This window comes from Gorilla gorilla, chromosome X (genome assembly GCF_029281585.2).
Source record: "Gorilla gorilla gorilla isolate KB3781 chromosome X, NHGRI_mGorGor1-v2.1_pri, whole genome shotgun sequence".
NCBI lineage: Eukaryota > Metazoa > Chordata > Mammalia > Primates > Hominidae > Gorilla > Gorilla gorilla.
In genome coordinates this window covers 147,331,537-147,344,203 of record NC_073247.2, presented here as the reverse complement: position 1 = coordinate 147,344,203, position 12,667 = coordinate 147,331,537, and the positions used below count along the sequence as shown (strand labels likewise).

The following is a 12,667-nucleotide window of genomic DNA, read 5'->3' as shown; positions in this document are numbered from 1 at the left end:
TTATGTCTGTATTTATAGGGAAAGGGGTCTATATTTTTTCCAACAGCTTCTCAAAAGGATGGGGAACTAAAGAGCAAAACAACAACAATAATAACAACAACAAAAGATCAGGAGCCACAGGATCCACTGCTTCAGACAGAAATGTGTAGCTTTCTGCCCTTATGCATTTGACCCCTTTGTTCTTCGTCAAGGCAATTAAAACATATAAATCAGGCTAGACAAGCACTGTGGTAATAATAATGGAGTGTGTGTGTGTGTGTGTGTATATATATATATACACTTACACACTTACATACATATACACATAGACTTTCTAGGAGCTCTGTTCTTGCAGTGCATTACCATGGAAGTCTTGCAATGCGTTGCCATGGTGCTTGTTTAGTTCCCTGATCCCTTTGAAATTCATTTGCATTCAAGTGATTACAAACATCCATTCACAAACCATCTAGAGATTCACTACGATTTAACTTCCCCTATGCAAAAGTCACCCTACTTTCATCAATTTTTGGATGTCGAACTTTCTGTGAAATCTCATTTGGAGAAAAGGTTGCTCAACTCTTAACTTCAGAGTGAAAAAGTGACCGGGAAAATACTAGTGTAGGATCTTAGAGAAGATGAGCAGTTCCTGGATAAACATTCATAATTTCTTGCTGAGGTGCAGAAACTAACACATATTTCATAAAGATGGCTTAGCATATTTGGCACTCACAAAACCAAAACCAGATTATTATTTAAGTGCACACCATAGTGAATCTCCAGACATTTCGTGAATAGAGAGGTGAATGAGTCAGTGCCATCCAAAGACTGGGACCAGGGAATATAAAATGCACCAGGAAAAGGAAACACGTTCTTAGGAACATTCAACATGAAATTAAAGTTGTTAGAATTTGGCCACCTGATACATATACATAGGCAGTGAATGTATGGTAGTTGTTTGGATGTATGTTTGTAACCACTCAAATGCACGTGGATAGTGAAGACTGTGTCTATAGTAATTTATTTAATGTCTTCTCATTCTCCTATATAACACTTTAGGGTTAAAAAAGTTATCTACTATACCTTCTCCAATAGGAAGTGGATCTGGTCCTGTTTTTTCAAAATTAATAACTACACCACTCTGAACTTTTTGAACTAGAGATTCTAAACATTGATTCAACATTCTTTGTGTTCTCACACAGTAGGAGCGACCTATCCCAGAAGGAAAAATAAATAGCACAAGTTTGATCAAATATAATTTCATAATATAAGCATTTTAAAATCCTAAAATATAACTTGAAATAATCATAACTACATTGGCAGCAAATATACCAATGATGACCTTAAGCAACAGAGTTAAAAGGCTTTGAAGGAAAACAAGTAAAGACTGGATATGGCATTTAATGAAAAATATACTCTATGCTCTGAATTTTTCCTTCAGAAACATTAAATATTGCCAATACCTCCTGTGACTTCACACATCTGTGTGATGGCAGATTCATCAGTTGGTACGCTCCCTAGTTGCTCTGGTTCGGTAGAAGCCACTCCAGGCAAACGCAACACCAGGGCAAATAACCTTTGATCCCAACGAAAAGGTTCTTTGGTTAGTTCACTTCCAGGCAGAGGGGAATTCAAAGGAAGATGGAGCTGATAAGGCAAAAATGTGAAAAGGTTCATCATAACAAACCATATAAAAATGAAGAAAGAATTAAAGGGTTGACTTTTTCTTTCATGTAACTCAATAAAATTAAGCAGTCTTTCAAGGATTACCAAGATGGATGATTTGACCAAACTTACTGTTAACTGGAAATGCCTCCCACAGAAATAGCTGCATGTTCCCTGCCATTTAAACAAAATAAAAAAAAATCTCACCTCTTCTTGAACACCAGCAGTACTTGTTAACTTGTTTCCATCTGTGATGGTAATTAAAATAGATGGTTCTAAAAAAAATGGATTTCTCCCCTAAAATACATTTAAAAAGCATTAGAGTCATGTAAAGTAATAAAAGTATATTTAAACTTTTATATTTGCCTTGCCAATGATCTCTCAAGAATATGATAAAATTTGTCTGGATAAATAAGGAAGAAATGATCAGGGAACGAAATGGGTGGGAATAAAAATAACAACCCCTGAAGAGGTAACATTCAGTATAAACTGAGGAATTCTTATAATTCAGGAACTCCCCAAACCATTAACATTCAAATACCTCTCTCACTCTGCTTTCCAAGTAATCACAAAATAATATTACAAGATTACTGGCATTATCATCCACTCTCATGAATCCATTCACTTAAGGCAAAATCCTGGCACAGATAGGACACTAGTGACTTGCGTGCTGCAACCTGGAGAGTGACTCTGGTTACTGTGAGCACAGACTTTAGAGGAGGAAAGGACAATGGGAGCAACAGCAAATGCTACTCTGCCTTCTTATCCTAGAGCTTTTTCATCAAATTGGGAGGGGCAGAGGAGTTAAGGACACTGAAAGTTTCTTTCCAATTGTCTTGTTCCGATATTTCTCAGCTGTTTATTCACATCATTCTCAAACATCTGATTATCTCATGGTAGACAATTTTAGCTATTCTATTATCAAGCCATATACAAGAACCAAAAGAAGAGGGATTTTTAAAAAGTATATATTTAAAAGGTAATAAGAATCTCATTTTTGGAGGTTATGAAAAGTAGCAGAAAACTTAGTAACCATGCCCAATTTTAAATTCTTACCCCAAGCCACCAAAATAAATTAGCCGTACTCACTCAAATTATTTTTACCTGTCCATAATTGTCTATTCCAGATATTAATCTATTGAGATTTAACAAATCAAATGAGGATCTTAGAGCCTGACCGAGAGTAGTCAGTCCAGAAGCCTGAAGATTTTTTAGTTCGCTCATGAATGTTGCATGATTTTCCTTCCAACCAGCCTGCAAACCAAACATTTACAAAGAATTTCTTGATTATACAATGAACAATATATAAAGTACAAACAATCACTAAACAGCAAGTATCAAAACTCTATCAAAACTCTAAGAAATTAACCACTCTTTAACCTAATTCTATTCTATATCTTCACTGATCAGGTAGAACTAAAGCAAGCAGTTTCGGAAAGACCTGCTAGCTCTAATGATCAAGCGCAAAGAACTGAAGCAAAAAATACTTCGTCCATTATGGCTGAAGGACTGTGGCTCAAGAGGTCCAGTTTTCTGTTCAGGCTCAACCAAACCTGCCAACACACCTGTTACCCTAGCTTGACATTGATGGTGAGCATGGAGTAAGGGGCAGAGGAATGAGTAGTTATTTTTTAAATGCATTGTCCTTGGTAGAGACAATTAGCTATATTGACTGTCTGAGCTACATTAATTCTTCTAACCAAGATTCTTCCACCGAAGCAATATTTTCACTTTTAAGCAAGAGTAAAGAGGGAGTAATAGGAATAGAGCCACACTTATTTGGATATAACCCTTCTGGTATCTTCAAGCATTCAGAAAGCCCAAGATCTAGAATAAAGGGAGAAAGAAAAAGAAACAAAAAGTTTTGGCAAAGAAGCAGCATCCCCTAGCCACGCCCAGCAGCTATGAACAGCAGCAAACAACCAAAGATCCAAGGTCAACAGCCAACATGCTGTGATTGATTGGTTTGTAGAATAGAAGGAAGGAAAGGATCGTGCTGACTGGTCTGAGATGGGTATAAAAACAAAGCAGCAAAAAATGCTGAGAAGAGAAGCTAAAAGAAGAAGGTGGCAGCTAACAGGAAGTCACAGAGGAATGGGCCAGCAAGAAAGAGAGAAGACAGCACAGCGTGGCAACAGAGTGGAACAGTCACTTGAGTCTCAGTGAGCCTGAGAGCAGCAGTGTGATATGCTAAATGCTGAAGTTATGCCAACCAGGCCAGTACAGCTGGAGGTGAAAAACAAGAGCAAATGATACTGAGATAAACCAAACCATTTGAATTTCACATTTAGCTGAAGGCATATAGTCCATTATCCATGCAACTACATCAAACACTCTTTTCTGGTTTCATGGTCTTCCAGAGCAATTTGGATTAGTAGAATGACTGAGAAGTAAGAAAGGGGGCAGGTTATTGGCTATGAACCCTGTTATGAAATACCTGTGTGACCTTGAGCAAACCAGTTGGCTTCTTAGGACCTAAGCTGAAAAGGAGGATGATCTGATAAGCAGGGACACTGTATAAGCCTGAGAATGATACCACCTTGCAGTCATTCACATCATAATCTGTGAGAGTGGCGCCCCCTAGGGTTAAACAGAACACAACCTGCATAACCCTACAAGGTGAAGGTGATCTTGGTTAAGATTCACTCCAGGTCCAATAGCTGGCAATTGTTGTGAAATTAAAGATGTGCTTAGTTTGTTGTCTTTTATTTTAATGTTCCTAACATATCCTATAGGTCGAAGCATTTAAAGGTTAAAACTTTCCAGGTGCTCCTTTGGCCAAATTGTATATATGACTTCTAGTACTAGAAATATAGGGAATGAGAATAACTCTTTATGGCCCAAGGAGAATCTTATTGGACTAGATAAACTGAACTTTAGTGAAAAGGAAGCATTATGATTTAAAGTATCTTTTCAAATACCTGGAACTATCAGTAGTTGATTATAAATCACACTGAATTAGGAAATTAGATTTCGTCTTTGGGGTAGAAGAGAAAGGTGTACATTTGGGTGGAGGAGAGGATCAATTTTTTCTTGTATTTATTCAACAGATTTTTTACCAACAAACTATGCTATACTTGGCAGAATGCTACGTGCTGGGGATATAGAGAGGAATCAGCTCTTGAGGGGTTCCTGCCACAAAGGAATAAGAGATGCACTTATGGAGACTGAAAGAACAAGTGACCAGAGAGTGAGGGAAGGCTTCTCACTGAAAATGGGACATTTGAGAAATACTGATGGGATGAAGTGAAGATCATGAGACTCACTGATGTGAGGGGTGGAGGGGACTGTGCAAGGGAAGAGAACAGATAAAAGGATAGGACTTACTTGAGAACCACCAGTAATCTGATTATCATTGCTCTGGGCACATGGCAGGAGGCAAGCCTGATTAAGATAATTTGGGCTCTGACTATAAAGTGCTTTGTACACCATGCTCAGCAGTTTGGATTTTATCTGCTGGCCCTGGGAAGAACTCAAGGTTTTAAATCCGGGGAGTGGTATGATCAGATCTTTATTTTACTAAGATCTCTGCTGGTAGTTGGAGAATAAATTGTGGGGTGGAGGGGAGGCTGAAGCTTGAGGCAGGGAAACTGGTTTGGAGACTGCTGAAAGAGCTTATGAGAAAAGTGATGAAAGGCTGAGTTAGGGCAGTGGGGATGGAGAGGAGGTTGCAGATTAAGGAAGTATTTCAGAGGAGGAGTCCTAAGGATTTAGTAGCTAATTAGAGGGACAGGTGAGAAAGAAAGGGTCATGCATTATGTTGAAGTTTCTGGCTTTGGCAAACTTGTAAATGGTGGGCGGGGGTCCTTTACTCTGAAGCCATTATATAAAATTGATTCTTGTTTTTGGAGTTACTTCGTTTAGCAATCTTATTTCCACACTGGTAACAAAGGTTATATATTAAATTTGAACACCTGAAGGGCCATGTGGTAGTTCAAGGTATAATTTTAAAAAATTAGTGGACTATTTGGTTTGGTAAAGGGCTAGGATAAGATTTGGGTACCACTTTATGACTCATCTTTATTTAAAATAATGTGTCCTTATCGTTAGTGGTGCTATTCACCAATCTGTCAGAATACAGAATATGAAATGAAAGCATTTTACAAATATTAATAGTTTCCTTCCTTCCTTCCTTCCTTCCCCTCCCTCCCTTCTCTCCTTCTCTCTCTCTCTTTTTCTTTTTCTTTCCTTTTTTTTGAGATGGAGTCTCACTCTGTAGCCCAAGCTGGGGTGCAGTGGCACGATCTCGGCTCACTGCAACCTCCACCTCCCAGGTTCAAGCGATTCTTGTGCCTCAGCCTCCCGAGTAGCTGGAACTACAAGCGTGTGCCACCATGCCTGGCTAATTTTTTATATTTTAGTATATTCAGGGTTTCACCATGTTGCCCAGGGCAGTCTTGAACTCCTGAGCTCAGGTGATCTGCCTGCCTTGGCCTCCTAAAGTGCTGTGATTACAGGTGTGAGCCACTGCGCCCGGCCCAAATATTAATAGTTTCTGTATCTAAATCTCTGACATTGTTTTTAGGTTAATTCCTATTCTTTGCAATGAATTGGATGATATGGGAAATTTTTAATGCCACTCCTACCTCAGTACTACAAAGTATGTAGGCTACATTTACTACCAAGAGCAATGAACTCTTTGGTAGGGGTCCAGCTCCCTATATCAAGAGAACCAAATGTCCCTATGTCCATTGCTCAACATGCTGAAGGAAAAAAGGCCCACAGATTTATTGAAGTATTTAGAGAATCTTATTAATGTGATAAATTTCTACCAAAAAGATAATTATAAAGAGATAGTGAGTATACATTTACACTCTCCATTCATTGCTTAGAGTTAATTTTTTTCACAAATGAATTCAGGACAGCTAATTTGCCTCCTTAATATGGTTTTTTCTTTTAAATTACTTTACTCCAAAGATATTGTATTCTTATGTTAGTAAAAACCTTCACTCCTGATAATAACTTCCATACATTCTTACAGAACTTTACCGCTTACAAAGCACTTTCACACTTCACATTGGCTTAGGACAACCCTATAAAATAGGCATGGCATTAACATCCCTATTTTAACAAACAAGGAAGAAGTGAAACATAGTTATGTCTTGTTTATGTGGTGGCAAGTCACATTCTACAGCTGCACTATCTGATACAGTGGCTTTTAGCTACATGTGGTTATTTAACACTTGATGTGTGGCTAGTTTGGATCGAGATGTGATGTAAGTATAGAATGCATTTGGCATTTTGAGGATGCAGAACAAAAAATGCCAAAATCTCATTATTTTTGTATTGATTACATGTTGAAATGATAATGTCTTGGATATTTTTGGTTACATAAAATATTTTAGTAAAATTAATTTTACCTGTTTTTACTTTTTAATGTGGCTAGTAGAAATTTTTAAATTATGCGTATGACTGACATTATATTTCTATTGGACACTGACGTTCCTAAAAGACCTGAAGGTCAGGTATGAGAGCCTGGCCTTAAAGCAGCAGACAGTAGACACACTACAGAATCCAAGGCAGGGGTAAACAGGAAAATCAGTCTGATAGTGACATACAGGACAGCCTGGAGGAAAGTGAAGCTGTAGTCAGAAGAAGCTAGGAGGTTTGAGGCCAGGCGCGATGGCTCACACCTGTAATCCCAACACTTTGGGAGGCCAAGGCCGGCACATTGCTTGAGCTCAGGAGTTCGAGACCAGCCTAGGCAACATGGCAAGACCCTGTCTCTACCAAAAATACACACACAAAAAAGTAGCCGGGTATGGTGATGTGCACCTGTGGTCCCAGCTACTCAGAAGGCTGAGGCGGGAAGATCACTTGAGCCCAGGAGGTGGAGGCTGCAGTGTGCCATGATCATGCCACTGCACTCCATCATGCCACTGCACTCCAGCCTGGGTGACAGAACCAGGCCCTGTCTCAAAAAAAAGGGGGTGGGAGGAGGAGGGGGAGGAAGAGAAGGAGGAGGAGGAGGAGGAGCAGCTAGGAGGCTTGAATAGTAAGCCACACCTGGGGAATCAAGACCTGAATTAGGATGGAAATGCAGATGAAAGAGTTAAATGAGAAACATGTGAAACAAATAGGACAGACTTGGTGATAGAGCATGAGGCCAAAGGATAGACAGTAAAAGATGACTACAAGAGGCCTAAAGAATGGAGGTTTAGGACAAAGGAGTAACTTGGGATGGGTAGAATCCTAAGCTAAGGGTTTATTATCTTCACAGGTCAAATTTTAAGTCTCTCCAAGGTAAAATAATCATGATGATGACTAATGATAGCTAATATTTATCAGTGCTTATATGTTAGGAACTCACTTATACTAAGCATAGCATGTAATATACATCCTTCTTACATGAACCTCACAACCACCCTCTGGGTAGGTGCTGTTATTATCTCCACTTTATACATGAGGATACTGAGGCTTGGGAAAGCGAAGTAACTTGTCCAGGCCAAACAACTAGGAAATGGCACAGCCAAGATTTGAATCCAGATAGCCTAACTTCAGAGCCCACCAATTTAAACCACTCTTCCACACATTATGTATATTGGCATTCCTCATTTTATGGTGCTTTGCTTTATTGCACCACACAGATATTGCATTTTTTACAAATTGAATGTTTGTGGCAGCCCTGTATTATCGGTGCCATTTTTCCAACAGCATGTGCTCACTTTGTGTTTCTCTGTTACATTTTGGTAATTTTTGCAATATTTCTAACTTTTTCATTATATCTTTTATGGTGATCTATGATCAGTGAGCTTTGATGTTACTATCGTAATTATTTTGGGGCACCATGAACCATATCCACATAAGATGGCAGTGAACTTAATCGATAAATGTTGTATGTGTCCTAACTGCTCCATCGACCAGCTGTTCCCTATCTCTCTCCCTCTCCTCAGGCCTCCCTATTCCTTGAGACACAACAATATTGAAATCAGGCCAATTAGTGACCCTACAATGGACTCTTAAGCGTTCAAGTGAAAGGAACAGTTGCACTTCTCTCGCTTTAAATCAAAAGCTAGAAATGATTAAACTTAGTGAGGAAGGCACGTCGAAAGCTGAGATAGGTAGGCCTCTTGCACCAGTTAGCCACGTTGTGAATACAAAGGAAGCTCTTGAAGAAAATTTAAAATGCTACTTCAGGAAACACAGGAGTAAGAAGAAAAACAGCCACATTGCCGAGATGGAGAAAGATTTAGTGGTCTGGATAGAAGATCAAATCAGCTACAACATTCCCTTAAACCAAAGCCTAATCCAGAGCAAGGCCCTAACTCTTCCTAGAGTTGATGGAATGAATCTTCAACTCTATGAAGGCTGAGAGAGGTGAGGAAGCTGCAGAAGAAAACTTTGAAGCTAGAAGCAGCAGCCACTTCCATGTCATAAAAGTGCAAGGTGAAGCAGCAGGTGCTGATATAGAAGCTGCAGCAAGTTATCCAGAAGATCTAGCTAAGATCACTGATGAGATTGGCTACACTAAACAACAGATTTTCAATGTAGATGAAGCGGACTTCTATAGGAAGAAGATGCAATCTAGGACTTTCATAATTTGAAAGGAGAAGTCAATGCCTGACTTCAAAGCCTCAAAGGACAGGCTGACTTTTTGTTAGAGGCTAATGCAGCTGGCGACTTTAAGCTGAAGCCAACATTCATTTGCCATCCTGAAAATCCAAGGGCCCTTAAGAATTATGCTACATCTACTCTGCCTGTGCTTTAGCAATGGAACAACAAAACCTGGATGACAGCACATCTGTTTACAGCATAGTTTACCAAATATTTTAAGCCCTCTTTTGAGACCTAATGCTCAGGAAAAAAGATTCCTTTCAAAATACTATTGATCATTGACAATGCACCTGGCCACCCAAGAGCCCTGATGTAGATGCACAAGGAGATCAATGTTGTTGTCATGCCTGCTAACACAACATCCATTCTGCAGCCCGTGGGTGAAGGAGTCATTTTGACTTTCAAGTCTTATTATTTAAAAAATACATTTTGTAAGGCTATTAAGAAGTACATTTTGTAGGGCTATAGCCGCCATAGATAGTGATTCCTGTGATGCGTCTGGGAAAAGTTGAAAACCTTCTGGGAATGATTCAACATTCTAGATGACATTAAGAACATTCATGATTCATGGGAGGAGGTCAAAATATCAACATTAGCAGGAGTTTGGAAGAAGGTGATTCCAACCTTCATGGATGACTTTAAGGGGTTAAAAAGGGGTTCAAAACTCCAGTGGAGGAAGTAACTGCATAAGTGGTAGAAAGAGCATGAGAACTAGATTTAGAAGTGAAGCTAAGGATGTGACTGAATTGCTTCAATCTCATAATAAAACTTTAATGAATGAGTTGTTTCTTATGAATAACCAAATAAAGTGGTTTCCTGAGATGGAATCTACTCATGGTGAAGATGTTGTGAACATTGTTGAAATGACAACAAAGGATTTACAATATTATATAAACTGAGTTTATACATCAGTGGCAGAGTTTGAGGATGGACTCCAATAAAAGAAAATAGAAAGAAGTTCTACTGTGGGTAAAATGTTATCAAAAAGCACTGCATGCTTCAGAGAAAACTTTCCTGAAAGGAAGCGTTCACCGATGCGGTAAAGTTCACAGTTGTCTTATTTTAAGAAATTGCCACAGCCACCCCCATCCTTCAGCAACAACTGCCCTGATCACTCAGCAGCCATCAACATCAAGGCAAGACTCTCCACCAGCAAAAAGATTATGACTGGCTGAAGGCTCAGTTGATCATTAACATTTTTTTAGCAACAAAGTATTTTAAATTAAGGTGTATACATTGTTTTTTAGACATAATGCTATTGCACACTTAATAGACTACAGTATAGTGTAAACATAATTTTTCCATGAATTGGGAAAGCAAAAAATTCTTGTGACTCACTTCATTGTGGTGGTCTGGGAATTGAACCTGCACTATCTTCACGGTAAGCCTATATTCACTTCACAGATATGTCTTGTTAGATTAGTTTATAAGTTTAATAAATTTTTCAAATTTCATTTTAATTTAAGCCTACTTTCCCTGACATCTAAGTACAGAACAATTAGGTGTGGGGAACAGTGAATTAAGAATTAGAAGGGCCTAGTCTATTCCTAGCTGTCACTAACTCGCTTGGCAAGTGGTCTAGAGTAAGTCACTTAATCCCACTGTGGCTGTTTCCTCACCCAAGGAATGAAAGGGCTGAAAAACCAACTCTAAGGTCCCTTGCAGTTTTTATATCCTATAATTCTATACGTTCCTTTAATATAAATCAGACTTATGTATCTTATAATTCTACACCCTGTAACAATCCTTCATGTAAATCTGACTTACAGAAAGAGAACACCTCCTGTCTCAATAAATGTTAATTCAGATCGGGTTTAAGTTTCCATAGTCAACTAAAAATGTCTTTTCATACCAACAGAAAAACATGGGCCTTTCTATCAGTGACCTGGGTTCTTGTCCCAGCTTGATCTGACTAGCTACTAGCTATTTATTCTCCACTTACATCACCACAGGAAGGACAGAATTTGCACTTTTCTCCTCAGAAGGGCAAAGCCTAAAAGCAATATTTTCTATTACCCTCTGCACCCACATTTCCACCTTCTCATCTGACTGGCTGGTTTGCAAACAGGAAACTGGCATGCTCTCTGCGGGCCTGTTGCTGAAGCTCTTTTGAATATTCTGGTATGTTCTCTGACATGTGGTGCTAAAGGGGTAGGTTCCACCCCTACAACAGACCCATAGGGTAGGTCTGTCAATATGTGAACTACTTGGAAGCTTTTCAGAACACACATGTAGGCTATATCCTTTCCTCCAGCTTTGATCAGGAATAAAGCTGTAATTTGGAACTCTGGCTGGCTTCTGTGTCTTACTTCTCAATAGATTTCAAGTGGAGGAGGGAAATGAAGGAGTGTTATTTAGTGGCTCCCCTAAACTTCAGTATCCCTCAGTATCCTAATACTTGTCCTTCCTGAACTTCATCCCATTTTAGCCAGGCCATTTCTCCGATTTATTAATTTTCATTGATTTTTATTTTTTTTTAATAGAGAAGCCTTTTCCTCCATTGAAATCTTGCCAGGAACTAAGAATAAGTAAAAGAGATAAAAGCAGATCAACTGTCCTCGAAGGGGATGTGGGAGTGGTGTTAGAGGCCTTTCTGAAAAACTCCTGTTCTATCTCTAAAGGTCACTTGTAATCCTTTTCCAAAATGTTAGCGACCTTACTAATATTTGGAAAATGGTATAATGTTATAACACAGTATAATGTACAAGTTTAATAAACATGCTGTTAATTTCCCCAGCCAAGGTAACCGATAAAGATATTTAGGGCAGCTGTACCTAACTTTCCACAAGAAAAGTAACCCTTACAAACTGTATGTGAATTGACTATTTATAAATAAAAAAAAGTAGTTGAATGATTAATATTCTCTAGGGTGGTAGCTATTTAAAGGGACTGGCAATGAATCTTTCCAAACAGTAAAAAGAATCCTTGTACATTATGAATTTTCACAAGCCAGGCTCCTTCACACAGCAGTGACAGAACTTCTTGCTGGGAGGCTCCACTTGTTGTGTCCCCCTGACTTGGTGCTGAGCCACCGCACTGACCTGTTTTAGGCACATACATCCCGCAGCCTATCTGGACATTCCCCTGAGGAGCAGTGCAGTCCAGTCCAAATCTTCCTAGCTTGTTAGCAAGCTCTTCACAATGAATGAATGAAAAACCTTGTTGACATCCAGAAAGCCAATGCATGTTGCTTTCCTCTCCTTGACAAGACTTTTTATCTTTTATTAAAGGAAATTAAATCAGCCTGGTAATATCTGCCATTTGTAAGCCCATGTTAGAGGTCTATCCTGGACATTGGGCTCTTCTAGGTGGTTATACAAACTAAATGATTAACAGATTTGAGTATTTTCCCAGATGTCACAAGTTAAAGCCAGAGTCTAAATTTAGCAGGGCCATCATTTCTCTTGTTGAAAGATAAACTATTTTCCTTTTTCCATCTGCTCTCCATAAGTTTGGGGAAAACTTGCTCTGA

General features: G+C 39.0%; 1 protein-coding gene across 12 annotated transcripts in view; it reads right to left on the bottom strand.

Annotated features, from left to right (window-relative positions):
- The window catches only part of INTS6L (integrator complex subunit 6 like), a 61,872-nt gene that overhangs the window by 34,145 nt on the left and 15,060 nt on the right, over positions 1-12,667 (bottom strand). For 11 of the 12 annotated variants that reach the window (XM_031006069.3, XM_055376053.2, XM_019019757.4 and 8 more), the window contains exons 3-6: positions 2,746-2,895; positions 1,849-1,938; positions 1,440-1,623; positions 1,060-1,188 (exon numbers count right to left, since the gene is read on the bottom strand). In XM_031006069.3, coding sequence (XP_030861929.1) covers positions 1,060-1,188; positions 1,440-1,623; positions 1,849-1,938; positions 2,746-2,895 — 553 coding nt within the window. Of the gene's footprint in view, positions 1-1,059; positions 1,189-1,439; positions 1,624-1,848; positions 1,939-2,730; positions 2,896-12,667 lie in introns of those variants that run through there. The other variant, XR_010132530.1, reaches the window with a different exon arrangement.